Source organism: Phascolarctos cinereus, unplaced genomic scaffold (genome assembly GCF_003287225.1).
Source record: "Phascolarctos cinereus isolate Bilbo 61053 unplaced genomic scaffold, phaCin_HiC Scaffold_5;HRSCAF=322, whole genome shotgun sequence".
Taxonomy (NCBI): domain Eukaryota; kingdom Metazoa; phylum Chordata; class Mammalia; order Diprotodontia; family Phascolarctidae; genus Phascolarctos; species Phascolarctos cinereus.
Genome location: NW_027555958.1, coordinates 343,789,088 through 343,813,910, shown reverse-complemented (window position 1 = coordinate 343,813,910; position 24,823 = coordinate 343,789,088). Strand labels below are relative to the sequence as shown.

The 24,823-nt window shown below is 36.5% G+C and overlaps 1 protein-coding gene across 1 annotated transcript in view; it reads right to left on the bottom strand.

Moving 5' to 3' along the window:
* FMN2 (formin 2) overlaps nt 1–24,823 on the bottom strand; it is a 464,655-nt gene that overhangs the window by 197,178 nt on the left and 242,654 nt on the right. Inside the window, 1 exon segment of the mRNA XM_020982044.2 lies at nt 21,286–21,347. Coding sequence (XP_020837703.1) covers nt 21,286–21,347 — 62 coding nt within the window.

The window sequence follows — 24,823 nt, the reverse complement described above, 5'->3', positions numbered from 1 at the left end:
CTGGCTCCCTCCTGATAACCTAACACAGCTTGGTTCATGATCCTTCCCAGTGTTGTTTGAACTTTCATTCATATTCCCTTCTTACTGGTTATGGTGGAAGAGTCGGAATATTCCTTTCTTCCCTTCGCCACTTCCAAACACTATGCCACCACCACCCAATAACCTGTTATCCTTGAAGATTTATTCAATCCAAGCTTTTCACTGAATCCATATTCTGGTAGCTATTATATACTGGCCCAAGGCTGGCCTCCCTTATTTCTTAAGGAGTTCAGTGCTTAGCTCATAATATTCCTCTCCACCTTACCTCCTTCACTAATTCTAGAAAACTTAAAAAGAGATGTGGCGACGTTCCCTCAAATATCTCAACTGTCTGGTTCCTCAGTCTATTCAATTCCTATAGACTACTCATTAACTCCACTTCAGTGATACAAAGGACTGATCATACTCTTGCTCTTGCCATTCTCCACAAGTGATTCGCTTACATGTTCAAAAACTCTGATTTTCCTTTTCTTATGATAATTATTTTTATCTTTCCATCTCTCCTATTTCTCATTCTTCCTAAAATTACTCTTATCCTCTTCATGATCTCCAATCCCTCCTTCCCAATCCCAAGGCAACATTATCTGTGATCTGGTCTCACATTCTTCCCTTCCCCATCTGACTCCCTGGTAAAGCAGTTCAACTCTACGCTATCCTTTAATCTTGAATCCCTTGTCACTTTGCCCTGTGGTTAATCACACCTTATCAAACCCAAACTCTTGATTATTTTTACCATCTGCCTCCTTCCATCCTATTCACATGTTGTTGGACAAAACTGTGGGAAATCATGAAACCCTATTAACCAAAACTGTAAATTTATGCTATATAATTTCAAGTAAGCCCAAGATACATCATGGCAATCCTGCTACACCTCCCTAATTGGTTCTCTACCTACCACATTCACCATAGAAGTTGTTCTAAACCTTTTTTTCTCTCAATCTTCTCTCATCCCACATTCCTCTGACATTAGTCCCCGCTATTTTCCCTTTCATTCCAGTCTCTGATGAGATTTTCTACTCTCCAAAGTCAATCGCTCTACATGTGTCCTTGATCCAATTCCCTCCCAATTTTCTCCAACAAATCCCTGTCTTGCTCCCTACTCTTTTACTTTGAATCTCTCTTTATCTACTGGCTCCTTCCTGTTGACTTTAAACATGCCTATCATAAAAAAAAAATTCCTCACTTGATCCCCCCCAAATCTATCATCCTACATCACTCCTCTCCTTCATGGCTAAATTCCTTGAGAATTTTTTCTATGTTTGGTGCCTTCTCCTATCATTTGTTTCTGGACCCTTTGCACGCTGGCTCCTCATACTTCCATACCTTATACTTTCAACCTTATAACTCAACTGAAAGTATCCTCTAAAACTCCCTATTTATCCATTAATTGCCAAATCTAATGACCTTTTCTCAATTCTGATTTTTTAAAATTTTTCTGCAGAATTTGACGCTGTTGGTCACTACCTCTTTCTGGATACTGTCTGTGTGAGATTTTGTATCACTACTTTCTCCTGGTTCTCTTATGTTTCTAACTGCTCTATCTCAGTATCTTTTGCTGGTTTTTCAACTATGTTATAGCCACTATTTTTAGGCATTATCCAATGTTCTGCCCTGGACTCTTTTCTCTTTTTGCTTTATATCACTTTAGGATCTCATCAGTTCACATTGACTTAGGTATCATCTCTATGCTGATTTTCATTTTGTTCTTCATTCTGATAGAGGATCAATGACATCAGGAAAGTGATGTCTTGTCTTGCAAGTGAATTGGATTTAAATGAGGGAGGGCTGTGCAAAGTCACCAGCCTCAATCTTTCCTCCAAAGGCATTTGGGTCTAATGGCAAGATATAGATCAGGATGACTGGAGATGGCCCTGGATGCAATGGGTGACTATGGCCTTTTTAAGCTAAGGTCTTTCCCAGGTCTGAGTTTGTCTGAGGCTACACCCATTTAGTGATTAAGGCTAGGTAAAAAATGAGGCAAAAGAAGGCCTCTTTTACCTGCTCAAAAAAAATAATTTGGGAGGGGAAGACCTTTAGCATTTCTGGCCAGACCAGAAACAATTGCTATTTATACTCACTCTGAGCCATCAAAACCCAAACAATGACCAACGGAGGCCTGGGCTGGGACCTATTGCTGGCCAATCAGTGTTAGCCAAAGTGAGAGCCATACTCAAGTAGCTCCATTTGAATCCTAATGGGCCTTGCCAAAGTCTGGTTTTTCCAGAGCTCTATTTCAAGAAATCCACTTTCCTTTGGGCAGAGCATCCACATGTTTAAGAGCATGATTCCCAATATGGACAGAGGGAGGGAGGGAGGAAGGAAGGAGCATTGCCCAAGTGGAACTGGCCAGTTGGGTCCCCAATGGAGCAGCTTTCAGTACTCACAGATTGTTGTTTGTCCTTTGTTCTTGAAGAGGACCAATGACATAAGAAAGCGATATCTTGACTTGAACTTCTGTGCTGATGCTTCTCTCTCTCCAGTGAAGATACAGTGATGCATCTTCAACTATCTCTTGGACGTCCCATAGGCAACTCATCATGTGCAAAATAGAACTCATTATTTCCACCTTAAATCCTCCCTTTTGAATTCTACTATTATTGTAGAGAGTTTCACCATCCTCCCAGTCATTGAGTTTCACAACCTCAGCGTTATCCTGGACTCCTTACTCTCATTTACCACACTCATTCAATCTACTACCAAAGATTCTTATTTCTGTCTTTGAAACATTTCTCATGCACCATTACTGTACTGCTTTGAGACTTCTCTGACTTCTCCAGTTTCAAAATGGGGAAAATAGGATGCAAACCTACACAGTTATGACTTTTCACGAATACAAATCATAGGAAATAAAAAATAAATTAAAATATGTTTACTAATTTAATATTTATATAAAAAAATTTCACGCATACCCATAATTCATAAAGCTCTGTTTTGGTAATGGCCTCACAGGGGTTGGTAAATTAAAAATATTTCTGAAGAGATAATTTCTAGCATTCTCTCTCTCATATTAGTGGATCAGCAACACTGATATTATCATATTTTTTGAAATATTGAGTGGATAGAATCTTATGATGGTAAAATTCCTAGTTATTCTTAATTTCTGGACAGCACTATTCACTACTTATTAGACAAAATTTTATTTTTTCCTCTGGGCACATGGGATACTCAGACTAGATCTTTAGACAAGTAGCTGGAGATGTGGGCATGTAACTTGGAGGAGAGGACAGTGCTAGAGATGGATTTGGGAGTCATGTACATAAAAGTACTTATATAAACAGATGGATGACATGAGACAAACAATGTGTAGAGAATAGACAAAAGGGCCAAGGACAACACCATGGGAAAAATTTATAAATTACAGAGTCAGGAAGAGGATGGAGACTGAATAAAGGAGAGAGAATGAACAGTTAGAGAAGCAGGAGAATTAGGAGAATGAGATGTCTTGGAACACAAGGGAAAATAGATAATTGAAAAGGAAAGGGAGTCAACAGTATCAAATGCTACAGAGAAGTCAAGTAGAAAAGCCAGGGAAAACCAACAAGGAGAGGATAGAATGGGAAAATAGGATTGCATCAAGTAGATAGAAGTGATAATTAAGGTAAAGAACTAGAAAAGTAGATGTAAAGCACTTGAAGGGAAGAGATTGTAGTCAGTGAAGAGGTCTAAGTTTTAAATCATAGAATTTAAGAGAAAAAACAAATAAGGTAGCAGTAAGTCACTAAACTTTTATTCAGCACCAGGTCCTGTGCTAAGCAATGGGTATACAAAGAAAGATAAAAGACAGTCAATGTCACAATCTAATGAGAGAGACAGCATGCAAACAACTTTGTACAAACTAAGTATATATAGAATAATTAGAAATAATCAAAAGAGGGAAAGCACTAGAATTAAGACCAGTTGAGAAAGGCTTCCTGTAGAGGGGTGTGATTTCAGCAGAACATTGGTTTGGATGTAGTCCCAGAGACCAAGCTGTACCCTTCTCCTAATAAATCAGATGTGTTGAAAATGGGTTGCACCTACTGGAGAGGACTAAAGGGAAATTTTATTTTATGGTGGGGGAGAGAAGAGAACAAACACATTACCATTAAGATTAAGGTGGGTTATTAAGAACAATTTTGCCCAACTATATGCCAATAAATCTAACAATCTAAGTGAAACTGATGAATATTTACAAAAATAAAAATTGCCCAGATTAACAGAAGAGGAAATAGAATACTTAAATAACCCTATCAGAAAAAGAAATTGAACAATCCATCAGTAAGCTTCCTAAGAAAAAATCCCCAGGACCAGATGGATTCACAAGTGAATTCCACCCAAAATTTAAAGAACAATTAATTCCAATACTACATAAACTATTTAGAAAAATAGGCAAGGAAGGAAAACTTCCAAATTCCTTTCGTGACACAAATATGGTGTTGATAACTAAACCAGGAAGAGTAAAAACAAAGACAACTATAGACCAATTTCCCTAATGAATACTGATGCAAAAATTTGAATACTAGCAAGGAGATTACAGTAATATATCTGAAAGAAAATACATTGTAACCAGGTATAATTTATACCAGAAATGCATGGCTGGTTCAAAATTAGGAAAACTAGTCAACTTGACCGTATCAATAACACAACCAACAGAAATCATAGGATTATCTCAATAGATGCAGAAAAAGCATTTGACAAAATACAACACACATTTGTATTAAAAAAAAACATTAAAGAGCATAGGATTAAATGGAATTTTCTTTAAAATGATAAGTTGTATCTATCTAAAACCATATGCAAGGATGAAATGAGCAGAATCAGGAGAACATTATACACAGTAATGACCAACTGTGTAATGACCGACTTTGACAGACTTAGCTCTTCTCAGTACTGCAATGGTCTAAGACAGTTCCAAAAGATTCATGATGGAAAATGCTATCCACATTCAGAGAAAGAAATATGGAATCTGAATGTAGATCAAAGCATACTATTTCCTCTCTTTTTCCTTTTTTTTCTTTCTCATGGTTTCCCCCTTTAGTTCTGATTCTTCTTTAACAATATGACTAATGTGGAAATATGTTTAATATGATTATATATATAGCATATATCAGATTGCATGCCATCTTGGGGAGGAGGGCAGGGAAAAGGGGGGGAAATTTGGAACTCAAAATCTTATAAAAGTGAATGCTGAAAACTAAAAAATAACCAAAAAATAAAAAAGTGAAAAAATAAAATAAAACCACAAGCAGGCATTGTTTGTAATGGGGATAAACTAGAAGCATTTCCAATTAGATCAGGAGTGAAGCAAAGATGCTCACTATCATCACTGTTATTCAATATTGTACTAAAAATGTACTAGCTATAGCTATAAGGAAAAATAAAAGAAATTAGCAGAATCAGGGTAAGCAATGAAGAAACAAAACTGACACTTTTTGCAGATGATATGATGGTATACTTAGAGAATCCTAGAGAACAAACTAAAAGCCTAGTTGAAATAATTAACTTTAGCAAAGATGCAGGACATGAAATAAATCCACATAAATCATCAGCATTTCTAGATATTACCAACAATGTACAGCAGCAAGAGGTAAAAAGAAAAATCCCATTTAAAATAATGGCAGACAATATAAAATATTTGGGAGTCTGACAAGAAAAACCCAGGAACTATATGAACACAGTTACAAAACACCGTTCTCACAAATTAAGTCAGATCTGAACAATTAATTGGAAAATATTATTTGCTCATGGGTAGTAGAGCTAATATAATAAAAATGAAAATTCCACCTAAATTTTTTTCAGTGCCATACCATTCAAACCATTGAAAAAAATATTTTAGAGAACTAGAAAAAAATAATAAGAAAATTCACCTGGAAGAACAAAAGGTCAAGAATATCAAGGGAATGAATGTAAAAAAAAAAACCCAAAACAAAACAAGAACCAAAAACTTGAAGGAAGGTGGCCTAGCAGTTCCAGATCTCAAACTACATTATAAAGTGGTAAACACTAAAAACAATCTGTTACTGGCTAGGAATTAGAGTGGTGGATGAGTGGAATAGATTAGGTACATAATATACAGTAGTAAATAACCATTGTAATCTAGGTCTGATAAATTCAGAGCCAAGCTTTTGGGACAAGAACTCAGTATTTTACAAAAATTTCTGGGAAAACTAGAAAACAGTTTGGCAGAAACCAGGTATAGACCAACATCTCACACCATATACCAAGATAAGATTAAAATGGATAAATGACTTAGATATAAAGGGTGATACCATAAGCAACTTAGGAGAGCATGGAATAGTTTACCTGTCACATCTATAGAAAAGGAAAGAATTTATGACTAAACAAGAAATAGAGAGTATTACAAGATATAAAATGGATAGGAAATTTTTAAAAAAATGTTAAAATTGTTCTTATATGTAATTAGAAAAAAATAAAATATTCCAAAAATAGTGGCCATATAAATACTCAAAGTTTGTAAATATAATTCTCATTGAAATATGATTTAAATCTGGTGTCCAAAAGAGGATTACCAGAGATTTGGGGGATGAAGTAGGTAGGACTCCAATAATGGATATAAATGAGGATGTAGGAGGCAGTGAAATTTGGGAGGGTGTTGTGCATAGAGTGTGACGATACAGATAATAGTGATGAAGGAGGGATGAGAGGTAAATGGGAGTCACAATCTAATTTCAGGTGTGAAGAAAGGATGATGCAAGAGCAGAAGTTATGTCAGTGTGGAAGGTTTACCAATACCAAGGTTCCAGTTTGAATCTTGATACTTCGAATCTACTTAACTTCAATTTCCTGGCCATGTTTTGCTATACCTTCAAGCCTATTTAGCATCTTTGTTGATAAAAGGTCAGATTAACCAATGTTTATGGTTCAGGCCATTGAACTTTCATACCCTGTTTTATTTGCATGAATGCACAGGAAACCATGCCAAATTCCAGGTAGTTAGGATGACCACTTTTTTAGTGATAGTACCCATAAGGAATTAAAGGAAATGGAAACATTTTGAGTTAAAACTTCTGGCACAGACTTACATAGTTCTTTTTGGTAGGGTACATAGAAGTGTGTATACGTCATACTGGAATAAAGCTGTGGCCTGTTTTAATCTAGCTAATGTACTGTTGTAGAGTTTGGTGAAAATCTACAGGAAGTGGGAAGCTTTACTGCCAAGTTACACCACAGATGTACATTTCATACAGTATGCCCCCTTATTTATATCAGTCATGTGTAAACACACTATTAGTAATTAGAAAATATGGAAAAATTATTCTGCATATTGCTCTAAAATTAAACTCAAACTAGCTTTGCTATATCTGTTTTCCTCATAAGAAAGAATAAAGTACAAGATCTCTATATTTTATTTTATTTTATTTTATTTTTTGGCTAGGCAATGGGGCTAAGTGACTCGCCCATGGTCACACAGCTAGTAAGTGTCAAGTGTTTGGTCTAAGGCTGGACTTGAACTCAGGTCCTCCTGACTCCAGGGCTGGTGCTTTATCCATTGCGCCACCTAGCTGCCCCTACAGGATCTCTATAGCAAGAGCTCAAAGAAGCTCATGTTTTATAGTCAGCTAGATGGATAAAGAAGAAAGAAAAGCTGCAGACCTTAAAAAAAAAAAGGTGTTCTTTTAGAAACAAAGGGATTTGGGAAACAGATTTTAATTCTTTCTTTTTTTGGGGGTGGTGGTAGTAGAGTAGCCTGAATCTGTGATTTCATTTCTGGACAGAATTCTGTGTAAAGAAATCCTCTCTACCAATCCAGATCAGCAATTATTCTGCTACTTAAAATCCAAGAAATATGTCTGAGAAAATGAAAGGAATTAAGTCACTTGCCCAAGGTCACACAGCCAATGTGTCTCAAAGGCAGGAGTTGAACCCAGGTCTTGTTGACTTATCTACTATACTTTGCTGCTCTCAAATTCATATAAAGAGAAAGTGAAAAAAAATCCTGTCAACTGATAATCATTATACCAATTGAACTTTAGAAACCAAATATAATGTGGCTAAAATGCCTTTTAAATAGCAAGAGGTGGCCTCACTTTCAGGGCACTGGCAACACAAATGCTGTTTGATACTTCACCAATTTCATCTTTGGGAGAACCGTGCCTTGTGGCTAGAGAACGATACTTGCTAAATCCACATAAAGTTCTGTTTTTACTCAATGGATAAAAAAATGGTTCATTTTGTATCTGATGACATTTCTCTTCAGAAATGGTTATATATATGTATATATGTATATAATTGACATGCATGTGTGTTTGTGTACATTTTTGTTTTATCAAAATGAATATATGGCCCTTACCAGTAGTACCTTTATCTTTCTATATGGCATTTCACTCATACTGTCTACTAGACTACAAAGTTCTTCAGATGCTCAAAAAATGTTTATTGCTGATATTTTTGGGTCACTGAAAAGATGACTAATTATCATAGGACTAAATTGAAATGTGGATTCAATTAATTTATAAACATTTATTAAGTACCTAACATATACCAGGCACTGTGAGAGATCTGGGTCTCTTCTGGTTTCCAGGGTCAAGAGAAAAGACATACCATTCCAACCTCTCTTCAGGGTTCCTGAGGGAGAAAGACTTTGGGAAGAAGCCAACATGTGGAGGAATTGGCAATCTCTACCATGCCCTTATCCCCAGCTTGCTATACTAGAGACCATGGGGAATTCCTCTGAGTGAGAGCTAAGACTCTCAGTTGATTTGATTTATTTTGTCCCCAAAGGGAAAGCTTATTCACTCTGTATTGTCTGGTATATATTCTTCTATGAACAGCTTCTCTGATTTGTTTTGTTATTGACTTAGATAAATAGATTTGTTACTCACTATGTGTTTTCACTATGGAATTAGCATTTGATGGGAAGAGAGTCAAGTCTTGGAAACATAATTTGGGACATTCTTTTCCCATTAAGGGACAGGGTAGCTTGAATTTAAAAATTTATTTCCACTAGACTAAAAAAATATTGAAGGAATCAGGCAGATATAATTATAACCTCGTAACCTCTTCTCTCTGAGGAGAAGGGAGGAGTCAATCACTGTTCCCAACTTCCTGCTTTCCCTCATGGTAGAAATCACAGTCTTCTTTGGATAAGAGTGTGAGGAGGAGATGCCAGAAATACCTATTCTTGTGTCCCTCTGATCCACATCAAGACAGACACATGTTGGTACAAGTAACCTACATGATCAAAACAGTCCCACGTCAACCCTTTACAGAATACATAAATATTAAACACAAACTTTACTAACCACGATGCAATAAAAATTATGTTTGATAAAAGGCCTTTGAAGAAAGGATTAAACTTACATGAAGATTTAATAACTTAATACTAAAGAACTGGTGGGTTAAAGAACAAGTCATAGAAACAATAGTTTCATAAAAAAATAAAAATAATTAAACAGCATAGAAAAATTTGAGTAATTTAGTTAAAGCAGTCCTTTGGAGACATTTTTTTCTCTAAACATGTTCATTGACAGAAAGAGAAAAAGAACATACCAGTGAATAAGGCATGCAACTAAAATATAGTAGAAAATGAACACTTTTTAAGAAAAACGAATGGATTTTAAATAATGACAAAATGTACAACATATTTGGAAATCTAACAGTTGAGACACACAGAGAAACTATATGGATACAACTACAAAATGCCTTTATAGAAAAACTAAATCATACAAGAAATATTAACTGCTCATGGGATATAATAATAAAATAATAAATAATCATATCACCTACTACTACTAGTTATTGCCTTAAGGCAAAAAAAAAGAAATTAATGGAATAAATTTAGGTAAAAGGGAAGACTGTTTATATTAATTGCTCATGGGTATGTTAATAACAAAAATGACAATACTACATAAAATGATTTATTTATTCTGTGCTGTTCTGGTTAAACTACTAAAGGATGATTTTATGGAACCAGAAAAAATATTTTAAAATTCATTTAATAGAACAAAATATCAACCATCTCAAAAGCACAATGGAAAAAATAAGGATGGTAACCTAGCAGTACCAGATATCAAATTGTACTGCTGAGCAGTAATTAGCAAAACAATTTGCTACTCGTTAAAAAGTAGAGAAGTTGATTATTGTATGAATAACATACAGAAGGAAACAAATCCAGTAGCCCTATGTTTTTTCAACACAAATAATCTTTCTCCTGGGTTAAAGATTCACTATTTGATAGCAAATTCTGGGAAAAAAAACCTGGAAAATTAGTTTTGGACCAATACTTCCCATGACATAGGTCCAAATAGATACATGACTTAGACATAAAAGTTCATATCATAAACAAATTAGAAGAGCAAGAAAGAAATTCCCTTTCAAATATATGGATAAGAGTAGTGTTCATGACTAAATAAAGGATACAAAGAATCATACAAGATAAAAAGGACAAATTTGATTACATAAAATTATTTTGTATAAACCAAATGAATGTTAAAAGGAGAAAAAAGAGGGAATCAAAAAAAAATCATTGTAGCAAGTTCCTCTGATAAATATCTCCTTTCCAAGCTACTTAAGGAATAACAGTCATTTCATAGCTGACAAATGGTCCAGGGATATAAAAAGGCAGTTTATAGAGAAGGCAAACCAAACTATCAATAGTCATTTTTTTTAAAAAAACGCTCCATATTGCTCATAATTAGAGAAATATAAATTAAAGGACCTCTGATAATCCAATTCATACGCAACAGATTGGCAAAAATGCAAAAGAAGAAAATAAAAGAAAAATTTGGAGGGTATGTGTGTGTGTGGTGGGGGAAAGCCCACGAATTTAATGTTGGAGGAACTATGCATTGGTCCAGTCATCCTAGAAAGCAATTTGGACCTATGCCTAAAAAATCACAGAACTGTATAAACACTTTGATCCAGAGATACCTAATTAGGTTTATATTGTAAAGAGATCAAAGAAAAAGATCACATGAATGAAATATTTCATTCTTTTTGTGGTAGCAGAGAATTGGAAACTGAAACAGTGACCGTCAATTGGGGAATGGCGGAACAAGTTAAGCTTTATGAATGTAACGGAATGCTACTGTGCCATAAGAAATGAAAAAAGGAATGGTTTCAGAGAAATCTGGGAAGATTTGCATGAACTGATGCGACTGAAGTATATAGAATCAGAACATTTTACTAAATAATAACTATATTGTAAAGACAACTTCAAAAGAACTCCAATCAGAACAACCATGATTTGAGAGGATCAGTGACAAACACATGTGACTCATCTATTGAGAAATTATGGACACAAGCCACAAAAAGAAATGTACATTTTTGGACATGGCCAAGGTGGGTTTTACTTTATTTTGCTATGCATGTTTCTTACAAATATTTTATTTTTCCTGTTAAATTCTGGGTAGGTATGTGTAAGAGAGAAAATAAAGTATGACAACTGAAACATTAAATTGGTATGTTTTTTTTAGAAAAAGGAAAGATAATGGAGAAAATAGCATTGAACTGTGGATATCACTATTATGCAGAAATAAATATGTGTTTCTTAGGATACAAACCTTGTACTAGTGACTACTGACTTATTACAAAGGTAAATTTGGAAAATCTTGTTCAGTGCCAAGGTTGATATTATATTTTCCATTTCTTTCCACATCTCAGAGACAAGGGAAAAGAGGAAAAACAGGACAACATCTCTATTCCTCTTTTTCTCTTATTAGTGAGTAATGAAGTCATGTAAGTGTCTCATTTGTAGCTCTATTACTTCCAAGTGGATATATGTACGTGCTTTTAGTTTCTTTCCCAGTAGTAGTAATATGTTTGTAATGAGGCATGAACACACTCTCCCCAAGTCCCTCCAATGACTGATGGTCTAATCTAATTTCATGCTTAATCCAAATGCATTTAATTCAGTGTGGCAGCATGAAAAGAACCTTGGACTTAGAAAACCTGGATTTGTCATTTCTGCCACTTAGTATTGATGAGTAACAGGGCATATGAAGACTCTTTCTCCCTGTTTCTGGCTGACCATATGTGCTAGTTTAGCACTTGGGTACCCCCAAGTACGATAAAGTAATTCCCTTATTGGCTGGTGGGCCGGAAGAGTTTCTAACTTAATAGATCTTTAAAAAGGAATGACCCAAGAATGACCCAAGAATAACTCTCTCTCTGTCTCTCTCTCTCTCTCTGTCTCTCTCTCTCTTTCTGCCTTTGTCTCTCTCTCTCTCTCTTTCTGCCTTTGTCTCTCTCTCTCTCTCTCTCTCTCTCTCTCTCTCTCTCTCTCTCTCTCTCTCTCTCTCTCTTTCTTTCCTAAATCTGTGAAGACTTTTTGAGCTTCTTACTAGAGGTATACAGGTATAGGGACAGAGATGGTGACTTTCTGGTACCATGTCATTCTGGCATCATGTCAAGTGCTTCCACATGGCACCTAGAGAAGATGGGCTTAGCTCAGCAAACCTGTGCCTGGGCCTCTGGCTATCTTTTCTGCTTTATGTTTTTTTCCTTGATCAGAGGTAATTGAATATCATTCTAGATGTTTTAGACTCTGAGAAGACCTTGTGAGTTTGAGTTGTCTGGAGATCCTAGGTCCTCAGTCAGTGCCAGATATACTTTGGAAGGAATTCTTGGCACCTACTCTAGTGCTTTTGGAGAAAATGGACAACAGCTGGGGGATAAGTCCAGTCCCCTGTCTAGCTGGCCAGAATACGACTTTGAAGACACTAAGTGCAGAGTCAAAACCAAATGTAAATTACCTATTCAGTAGTTCTTAAACTGCTTCATGTTCTGACATTAAAAGCTTAGCATCCTGGGAATGTGCAACAATAGTTACAAATTACTGTATCCTATTTTATATTTTCTTCCAATATGTGCTTGTCATAGTCTTTTATACCTAGTACTTCTTTTCAGTACAATAAATAAATACCTGTCCCATTCCTAATGTAAACTATACACTTAAGACTTTTATATTCTCTATTTTTAGTCAAAAAAGTGAATTCTTAACCCAGCAACTCAGGTCTTTGTGTTCACTGAACATTAGTTCACAAATTTCATACGTTTCTATGTGCTGTGTACCTAATATGTTTGACTGGTCCACCTCTCTATTTTTTAACCAGTACCAGGGGGACAGAGCCAAGATGGTGGTGTAAAAGCAGTTACTTGCTTGTGCTCTCCCCCAAACATTCCCAAATACCTGTAAAAAAAATAGCTCCAAACAAATTCTAGAGCAGCAGAACCCACAAAAAGACAGAATGAAACAAATTTCCAGCCCAAGACAACCCAGATGGCTGATTGGAAAAGTCTATTGCACTGAACTGGGAGAGGAGTGCAGTTCAGCATGGGCCAAGCAGGCTGCACAGGCAAAGACCATGCCTCAGCAAACCTGGAGCAGCCCTCAGGGGATTGAATCAAGGGAAGCTGTGGCAGTTTCCAGACTTCTTAATCCACAAACACCAAAGATAACTTAGAAGGTCAGTAGGAAAAATCTATCATACCTGGGTGAGAGAGGAGGTAGGTCTGGCCCCAATCCCAGCACAGCCCCAGGGAAGTGGCCACTTCCCAAGCTTTTGGCCCACAGACTGAGGGGGAATCAAGTGGCTAATCAGAGAGGCATTGCAGGGATCTCTTTGCTAGTGCTAAGGCAGGATTCTTTGGCTTTGCCTGTGCTTGGATCTGGGTCACAGTTCTACATGGTGGTCCTGGGGCAAGGATGAGTGCTGCCATGATGGAGCTTGTGGCAGAGATGAAGAGAGAATCCTCCTCACAGTTTCAAGGCAGAAAAGAGTGCTTGTGGTCATTCACAGACCTGAGCACAGGCATAAGGAGTAAACAAACATCTCACCCTTGATCATACTGCCTTGGAAGAATGGAAAACTTACAGGTCCCTAGAAGTGTCTCTGAAAACAGCTGCACAAAACCACAAAAGCTTGGGACAGTACATTCTCCCCACTGGAAGCAGATCCCTACCTTAACAAAGAGTTTAAAACTCAAGTAATTGGCTGGGATCATGAGCAAACTGTGCAAAATAGACCATAGAATCTTACTTCAGTGACAAAGAAGATCAAAACATACAACAAAGTCAAAGCTCCTACATCCAAAGCCTCCAAGAAAAATATGAATCAGTCTCAAGCCATGGAAAAACTTAAAAAGGATTTTGAGAAGCAACTAAGAGAAGTAGAGGAAAAACTTGGAAGAGAAATGAGAGTGATGCAAGAAAATCATGAAAAACAAGTCTACAGCTTGCTAAAGGAGACCTAAAAAATACCGAAGAAAATAATACCTTAAAAAATAGACTAACCCAAATGGTAAAAGAGATCCAAAAAGCCAATGAGGAGAAAAATACCTTAAAAAGTAGAATTGGCCAAATGGAAAAGGAAGTCCAAAATACTTCCTTAAAAATTAGAATGGAAGGGCAGCTAGGTGGCACAATGGATAGAGCACCAGCCCTGAAGTCAGGAGGACCTGAGTTCAAATCTGGCCTCAGACCAAACACTTGACACTTACTATATACATACATACATATATATATATGTGTATATATATATATACACACACACACACACACACATACACACATATTTATCTATATCTATATCTATATCTATACACATATTTACGTATCTATATCTATATCTATATCTATAATAAAAAATTAAAATGGAGCAAATGGAAGCTAGTAACTTTATGAGAAATCAAGACATTGTAACACAAAACCAAACGAATGAAAAAATAGAAGATAATCTGAACTATCTTATCGGAAAAACAAGTGGCATGGAAAATAGATTCAGGACAGACAATTTAAAAATTATTGGACTACCTGAAAGCCATGATCAAAAAAAGAGCCTAGACATCATCTTTCAAGAAATTACAAAAGAAAACTGTCCTAATATTCTAGAACCAGAGGGTAAAATAGAAACGGAAAGAATCCACCAATCACCTCCTGAAAGAAAGGAAAACTCTTAGGAATATTATAGCCAAATTCCAGAGTTCTCAGGTCAAGGAGAAAATATTGCAAGCAGCCAGAAAGAAGCAATTCAAATATTGTGGAAACATAATCAAGATAAAACAAGATTTAGCAGCTTCTACATTAAGGGATCACAGGGTTTGGAATATAATATTCTGGAGGTGAAAGGAGATAGAATTACAACCAAGAATCACCTAACCAGCAAAACTGAGTATACTCCTTCAGTGGAAAAAGTGGACAGTCAGTGAAATAGGGGACTATCAAGCATTCTTGATGAAAAGACCAGAGCAGAATAGAAAACTTGACTTTCAAATACAATACTCAAGAGAAGCATGAAAAGCTCATCTGACAGATAAAGAAACTGAGGCAAACTAGGTGAAGTGCCTTGCTCAGGGTCACACAGCTAGTAAGTGTCTGAGGCCAGATTTGAACTCATGAAAATGAGTCTTCCTGATTCCAAGGCCAGTCCTCTATTCACTGCACCATCTAGCTGTGCCACAACAGCATTAAAAATTTTAATAATTTTTAAAGAAGGCAAAACTTCAAAACACCGCAATATCACTTATTCAGTAGCACATTCAAATGATTAATTGGGAATAACTAAAATGAAAAATTAAGGAGAATGGCATTCTCCCCTATTGGGGAGGAGAGGGGAATAATGGCTGGGAGCTACTGCAATAATCCAGGTGAGACAATGAAAGCCTAAACTAAGTTTGTGCTACTGGGAAAGGATATAAGGGAGAATGATTAAGAATGAACAAAGCTTTGGCAAATGGAATGATTAGATTATTGGGGAGTTGGGGGAGGGAAGAAGTATCCAGAGGAGTGTGTAGCTGGGTCATTGAAAATTGGTACTGCCTTAAGAAAAAGAGTACCAAATTATTTTGATGATCATGACTTTGATATTTGATGATTATGGCTGTGTGTGTATGTGTGTTACAGATTGCTAGGCTCCTGTTTTCCCACTTTAAAATTTTTCTTTCAGATTGTTGACCTTTCATTATTCCAGAAGAATTTAAGTATTTTTTTCCTAGCCCTACAAAATAATCCTCTAGTAGTTTGATTAGTTTGTCATTGAATAGGTAAATGTATTGAAGCAGTGGTTATTAATTGTTAGATATATAACCTTGGATGATTCACAATCTCACTGGGTTTCAGTTTCCCCAATTCATAAAATGAGTATAATTACACTATCTAACTGCAGGTATTTTTTTTAACAAAAGCATTATATTTGTAAGTATAAATGTGAGTAATTGCTATTATTATTGATAATTCAACAACTATTCATTGAGAGCCCATTAAGTGTTTAACAGAATCCTAGGTACCATGTGGTATCTTTTGTAAATTATTAATGCTTTATGCTAATGGGTCAGATAATCCCACGGTTAGGAAATACAGTGAGGTATTAAGCATAGTTTGTGAGTGTAGGCAGTGTAAGAGAGGCTACTCTCTGCCTGTCAGGCCAAGATTTCAGCTGTTCACCCATGGATTCATAGTCAAGAATGTTTAAGCTAAAATTCCAGGTTGGAACAGCTCAGGAACTGTTCATGGAGTGTAAAGAAGTTTAAGTGGAAGGAAGAAATAGAAGATTCATCAGGAATGGAACAACTATGCTAATATATTAGTAATCATGAGTGACTGCCTCCTGTTTATTAGTTTTCTGCCAGTAGGTGCTTGTGAGAGCTTTTATGTACTAATGAATCTGTAAGAGTAAGCTAGACATGAACAAGTTAAAGTGCCTATTCATGAGAATACTGTCTCTAGTCCCTAGACTTTATCTTGGTATAAGGTATGAGATGTTGATCTGTACCTAGTTTCTGCCACATTGCTTTCCAGTTTTCTCAGCAAATTTGTCAAATAATGAGTTTTTTGTTCCAAAAGCTTAGATCTTTGGGTTCATCACATACCAGATTTCTTTCTCTGTTTTGGCTCTTCCTGGTTTTGTTATTAGCACCTTGCAGTATAAAGGGAATTTGTTAGGATTCCTGTTTTGCCTACTTTTCCAAATAGTTTATATAGTATTAGGATCAATTGTTCTTTAAATGCTTAGTAGAATTTGCTTGTGAATCCATCTGGTCCTGGAGATTTTTTGGGGGGTGGCGGGGGTTAAGCAATGGGGTTAAGTGACTTACCCAGGGTCACAGACCTAGTAAGTGTCAAGTCTCTAAAGCTGGTTTTGAACTCGGGTCCTCCTGAATTCAGGGCTGCTAACATGTTCACTGAACCACCTAGCTGCCCCAGGATTTTTTCTTAGAAAGTTCATTGATGGCTTGTTCAATTTCTCTTTCTAAGACTGAGTTATTTAAATATTTTATTTCTTCTTCCATTAATCTGGATAATTTATATTTTTGCAGATATTCTTTCATTTCACGTAGCTTGTCAAATTTATTGGCATATAACTGGGCAAAATAGCTACTAACAATTGTCTTAATTTCCTCTTCATTGGACTGAATTCACCCCTTTCATTTTTGATACTAGTAATTTGGTTTTCTTCTTTCCTCTTTTTAATCAAATTAACCAATGGTTTACCTATTTTATTGCTTTTCTGCATAAAACCAACTTCTAGTTTTGAACTAGAAGTTGAACTAATGTCCAAAGGTTTTCTTACTTTCAATTTTATTAATCTCTCCTTTGATTTACAGGATCTCCACTTTGGTGTTTAATTGGGGGGGAGGTTAATTTTTTTCTAGTTTTTTTTTTTAGTTGCATGCCCAATTTATTGATTGGCTTTTTCTCTATTTTATTGAAGTAAGCAAATAAAGATGTAAAATTTCCCCTAAGTACCGCTTTGGCTGAATCCCATAAATTTCAACATGTTGTCTCATTGTCATTTTCTTTAATGAAATTATTGATTGTTCCTATGATCTGTTTTTTGACCCACTTGTTTTTAGGATTAGATTATTTATCTTACAATTAACTTTAAATCTCTTTCTATTGTCCATTATTGAACATAATTTTTATTACATTATGATCTGAAAAGGATGCATTTAATATTTCTCTTTCTCTGAATTTGATTGTGAGGTTTTTAATGTCCTAATGAAAGGTCAATTTTTGCGTAGGTGCCATGCACTGCTGAGAAAAATCTATATTCCTTCCTGTTGCCATTCAATTTTCTCCAGAGATCTATCATATCCAACTTTTCCAGAATTGTATTCACCTCCTTAACTTCTTTCTTATTTATTTTTTGATTAGATTTATCTCATTCTGAGAGGGGAAACTTGAGGTCCTCCACTAGTATAGTTTTATTATCTATTTCCTCCTATACTTCATTAAACTTCTTTAAAAAATTTAGATGCTATATCATTTGGTGTATATATGCTTAGTACTGATACAACCATTGTCTATGGTACCTTTCAGCAAGATATTGTTTCCCTCCTTACCTCTTTTAATAAGATCTATTTTTGTTTTTGCTTTGTCTAATATCATGATTGCTACCCCTGTTTTCTTTGTTTCAGCTGAAGCATAATAAATTCTGCTCCATTCCCTTACCTTTACTCTGTGTATATCTCTCTGTTTGAATTGTGTTTCTTGTAAACAATATATTGTAGGATTCTGGTTTTTAATCCATTCTGCTATCTGCTTCCATTTTATGGGTGAGTTTATCCCATTCACATTTATAGTTATGACAAATGTGTGTTTCCCTCCATGCTATTTTTCGCTTGTTTATCCACCTCTCTCTCTTACCTCCCACCCTTTCCCTCCTCACAAGTGTTTTACTTCTGAGCACTGCCTTCCCCAATTTACCCTCCCTTTGATCAGTCCTCCCTCCCCCTTGTATTATCCTCATCTCTTTTTACTTCCTTACAAGGTAAAACAGATTCTATATCTAGGTGAATATGTAAATTATTCCCTCTTTGAGATAATTTTGATTAGAGTAAGCTTTGCCCACTACCTCCCTTCCATCTTTCCCTTCATTATAATAGCTCTTTCATGCCTCTTTGATGTGGGATAATTTACCTCATTCAATCTCCCCACTCCTTCCTCCAGTGCAATTTTCTTTCTCACTCCTTTATATTAGTTTTTTTTGGGAGTATCATCCTATAAAAGTCACCTTATATCCATAATCTCTTTCTACACATATTCCTTCTAATTGCTCTTACAGTAATAAAGTTAAGAGTTACAAATGTTATCTTGCCAGAAAGAAATATAAACAGTTTGACCTTACTGAATGTCTTATGTTTTCTCTTTCTTGTTTCTTTTTTGCCTTTTCATTTTTCCCTTGAGTCTTGTATTTAGAGGCCAATTTTTTTGTTCAGCTCTGGTCGTTTAATTAGAAATGCTTGGAAGTCCTCTATTACATTACACATCCATTTTCCCCCTTGAAAGATTATATTCAATTTTGCTGGGGGTAGGTGATTCTTGGTTGTAATCTTAACTCCTTTGCCTTCTGATATACCATATTACAAGCCCTCTGGTTCTTTGATATGGAAGTTGTCTAGTTCTATGTAATACTGATTGTAGCTACATGATATTTGAATTGTTTCTTTTTGGCTGCTTGCGATACTTTCTCCTTGATCTGTGAGCTCTGGGATTTGGCTATGATGTTCCTGGGAGTTTTCATTTTGGGATCTCTTTCAGGCAGTGGTTGATGGATTCTTTTAATTTCTGTTTTTCCCTCTGGTTCTAATATATCAGGGCAATTTTCTTTGATAATTTCTTGAAAGATGTTGTCCAGGCTTCTTTTTGTTGTTGTAGTTGTTGATCTTGGTTTTCAGGTAGTCAATAAATCTTATATTATCTCTCCTGAATCTATTTTCTAGGTCAGCTGTTTTTCCAAAGAGAAATTTCACATTTTCTTCTATTTTTTAAACTCTTTTTTCATTTTGTTTCATTGTGTCTTGATATCTCATAGAGTCATTAATTTCCACTTATTAAATCCTAAGTTTTAAGGAATTATTTTCTTCAGTGAGCTTTTGTATTTCCTTTTCCATTCAGCCAATTCTATTTTTTAGGGAGTTATTTTCCTTGGTAAATTTTTGTATATCTTTTCACATCGTATTGACTCCTCTTTCATGATTCTCTTGCATTACTCTCATTTCTTTTCTCATTTTTCTTCTACTTTTCTAATTTGCTTTTTAAAATCCTTTTTATGCTCTTCCAGGAATTCTTTTTGGGCCTGAGACCAAATTATATTTTTCTTTGAGGCTTCACATGTAGCATTTGGACGCTATTGTCCTATTCTAAATTTATGCCTGGATCCTCCCTATCACCATAGTAACTTTCTATAATTAAGCTCTTTTTTATTCTTTGCTCATTTTCCTGCCTTTTTTGTGACCTGGTGTTTTTATGTGAGAGTTGGGCTCTGGTCCTGCAGTGTCCCAAGGTTTCTATGTTGGGGCTCTGGGTCTTACTTCTGGCTTTAACTGGGCTTCAGCTGCTTGCTTTTTCTGGAGGGTAGGCTTCCCTTCTGGTATGTACTGAGGGGTGGGGCCTCCCTACTGGCCTCCCCTGGGTGTGGGATTTAGCTGCTGTCCTGCCCCAGGTGTGGGGCCCTGCTGCTGGGTTGCTATGGAAAATGGGTCTCTTTGCTGGTAGGCCCCATGAGTAGGGGGTCTCACTGCTGGCCAGCCCTGGGGCAAGGCTTCACTACTTTTGGGCAATGCCTTCCTGGTGGCTTGTGCTGGGAGTGGGGTCGCCGGGGTAGGACCTTGCTGAGCTGTACAGACTCTCAATTGCCTAGGGGGCTCCTGCTTTGCAGGAGGGTGGGCCTACCTGGTGGATTGCCCCAGGCTTAGAGCCCTGCTGCAGGCCACCTGATGTGAGGCTGGCTGCTGCTGCTGCTGCTGCTGCTCTTGTTGCTTCCCACTCCAGTTAGACAGGCCTTTCCTGCCAGGCTGGTAAGTTGCTTCCCTGCTCCTAGATCAGTTCTGTGGTGGTTTTCTAGTTGTTTGGAAGCGAATTTGGGAGGGTTTCAGAGGGTTCCTTATTCAAGCTGCCATCTTGGCAAAGGAAGTCCTCTAATTTCTAAACAGGATAGTTGACTTTATTTTTTAAATGCAGAGTAATGTATTAAAAGTATTTAAAAGATACTATTTTGCATATAGGCTGACTCTCCTATTGTGTGCATATGTCTCTCTCTCTACATATATAAATATATATATATAGACACAAATATATTTGCATGTATGTGTATACATCTATATCTATACTATCTATCTATATAAAGAGATAGGGAGGGAGAAATGAAGGAAGACAGAGAGAGAGAGAGAGAGAGAGAGAGAGAGAGAGAGAGAGAGAGAGAGAGAGAGAGAGAGAGAAGTAGGAAAGGAGGAGAATAGAAAAAGAGAGAGAGAAACAGAGGTATGTGTGTGTATTTGTATGTATTCACACTTCTTTCTACTACTCACATTTTCATACAGGGCTTGAAGGGTCTCCAGGTCTACCACAGAGTTATCCAAGTTCACAACAGCTGTTTAAAAGGGAAAAAAAAGCAAAAAAGAAGTAGGGGTTAGTGATCAAGTTGATTATAGGCTAATTATGAAAAGTTACCTGTACATTAAAGTATGCACAGCAAAATGACTTCCTAAATCTGTAGTCACATACTTTCAAGTTTTAGTTCAAATGAACCCACTAGGCCCAACCCTAAACCAAAAGTCAGTATTCTTATAGATGTAGGTATCATGGTAAAAAGCAAACAAACAAGAAACAAGAAAATCCTCATACATGCTTTATACATCTATACGGTCTCACAAGTAGAGCTTAACTATAAACTGAGGAATCAGTGGGAAATTTTGCCCTGATATTCGTGCCCCGATGAAAAGAATTAGAACAATCTGTACCATGCCAAAAAAATAGGCAGCTTACTCTTGTCACTGGTAGACTTCAGTCTTAAACTGATTAATCCAGACATCACCCAGTTTACTTGAAAACACTTGACAAAGGTTAAATTTTTTATTACTAAACTGACAGGGTTAGTACAGACATAACATACGCTTTTCCTGTTGTCCATTAATACCAATTCTTTGATGCAGTATTCTGTGATTTAAAAGCATATAGAATGTATCAAAAAGTTTTTTAAAAGTGAGTCAATACATTTAATACTCAACTCGATTATGCATTCTAAGAAAAAAAAACCCACTATAGTTAGTCCAAAATAAGTAATAACTAAACTTAGACTATTTTAGTCTAAGGCTTTATTTATTATACACTATTCTTGTTTATTGATATTTCTCATTTATATTTTATTTAGTCTAGTATTCAAATTAATCTGTAATAGTTAAATACATTATTGATGGAAATGGGATAAGTTAGTCCAAATGTAAGTTGTGTGCCAAGGGGAAAACTTGTCTGAGAATAAAACTTTCCTAGAGCTAATCTACAAAGTTTAATAGTCATGAGTTACTTACTTTATTTACTTATTCTCAATATCAGTGTTGTCCACCTAACTCAAATAGAGATGGGAGCCACTAAACTATATGTAATGAAACCTGCTAGTTGCAGGACTGATTGACTTAAAAAATTGCATATTAATATTATCTATGAACTATAAGATTTTAATTTATTTTGTTAACTATTCCCCAATCTGTTTTGAGCTACACTAGGGAGTGATGCTGGTGTTTGATACCTCTGCCTTATATCATAAAGTATGCCTCTAACTCCACAGAGCTTAAAACACAAATACAACATTATTTTAGGGACACTGGGAACATACATGGAATGCAGATAGGAGGTAGAATTGCTAAAAGGATGAGTAATTTGAGCAAGATAATTTAGCACTTTTATGTTGAAGCTGCGGGTATGCCCAGTTACATCAGCAAGAATTATACCAAGGAAAACATCAAATTTCCATTCATGTGATAAACCCATTTTAATTTGCAGAGAAAATCAAATCTCAGATCTGCTCTTTTCCTCACACTGACCACCTTGCGAACCAATTCAACTTTGCATTGTGTTCTTCTCTTAAGCCCTTGGCGTCCTTATCATATGACCCAAGGGTCACTCCCATCATCGGCCACTTTTACTCACATACACATGCTGTTGAACAAAGATAGAAAATTGTCCACTACAAATTTATTATGCACAACATCAACTGGGCCCTCAATACTTCTAAATAATCCTTTATCAACTCATTATCCCACTCTTCATAGTGACTCTTCTAAATCTTTTCATGCTTCCTCAAACCTCCCATGATTCCTCCTCTCCCCACCATCTCAGCTGAGAACTTTTGCCTTATATTTTACTGAAAAAATTCTGGCCATTCACTGTGCCTTTCCTCTTCCCATTGCCTATTTACCCCTATATTACACAAAGAAGTGGCCCTATTCCTTGCCAAGGCAAAGCCCTTTACCTGAACAAGTGATACAATTCCATTTTATCTCCTCCAACAGTGTGCCCCTTTTGTCCTACCCACTCTCTCATTTACCTTCATTCTTTCTCTCTATCTGCTGGCTCCTTTCCTACTCTCTACAAAAATGCTTGCTTCTCCTCCATCCTCAAAAGTCCTTACTTGACTGTTGCATCTCCACCAGCTATCATCCTATATCTCTTCTGCCCTTTGTAGCTAAGGTCCGTGAGAAGGACATGTACAGAGGTGTATCCACTCCCTTTCCTTTCACTCTCATAACTTTCTATAATCTGGTTTCCAGCCTCATCCTTCAACAGAAACTGTTCTCTCCATTATTACTAATAATCCCTTAACTGTCAAATCCAGTAGCCTTTTCTCAATGCTCCTCCTTCTTGACCCTTCTGCTGCCTTTAAGACTAGTGACCATCCTCTTCTTGACACTTTCATCCCTCTAGATTTTCAGGGCACTACTATCTCCTGATTCTCCTTCTACCTATCTGACTACTCCTTCTCAATATCCTTTACTGGATCCTCATCTAGTATCCCACTACCCACTAACTGTGAGTATCCCACTAACTGTAGGTATCCCATAGGACTCTGTCATGGGCCCTCTTCTCCCTCTATACCATTTCATTTAGTGATCTCCTCAACTCCCATAGATTTAATAATTAGCTCTGATTCTAATATCTTTTTATCTGGCCCTAACCTCTCTGCTGACCTCCAGTCTCACATCCTGAATTTTAAGTCCAGCAAACATCTTAACCTCAACATGTTCCCAAATGAACTCACTAGCTTTCTCCCTATCCCTTCCCCCTTCCAACTTTCCTATCATTGTTTAAGACATCACAGTCCTCCCAGTTTCCCACATTTACCACCTAGGCGTCATCCTTGACTCATCATCTCCCATGCTCCCACATTCAATCTTTTGCCAAGGATTCTTGATTTAAAATTTGAAACATGTCTTGAATATGTCCCTTTCTTTCCTCTGATATTGCCACCACCCTGGCACAGGCACTCATCTTCTCACACCTAGAATCCTGTAACAGCTTGATAGTTGTTCTGACTGACACAATTCTCTCTCCAGTCCAGTCTTCCATCCTCCACTAAGCCACCAAAGTGCTTTTTCTAAAATGCAGGCCCAACCATGTTACCCTCCTCTCCTCAATAAACTCCAAAGGCCCCAGGATCATATACAAAATCTTGTTTGGCATTCAAAGGCCTTCCCTGCCTTTCCAGTCTACTTATACCATATAGCTCCCTTCAAACTTTGATCCACTGACACTAGCCTCCTTATTCTTCCATGAATAAGAAAGACACTTCATCTCTTAGCTCCAGGCATTTAATTTCTTTGGTTGTCTCCCATTCTTGGAATGTTCTCCTTCCTCATCTCCACCTCTGGCTTCCCTGGCTTCCTTCAAGTAAGTTCCAGCTAAAATTCTACAGGAAGCCTTTCCCAATCCCTCTTAATTTGTGTACCTTCCCCCTGTTAAGTATTTCCTACTTATTTTGTATATAGCTTGTGTATACATATTTTCTTGTTGTCTCTCTCATAAGATTGTGAGGTCCTCTAGGGCAGGGACTGTCTTTTGCTTTTTCTTTGT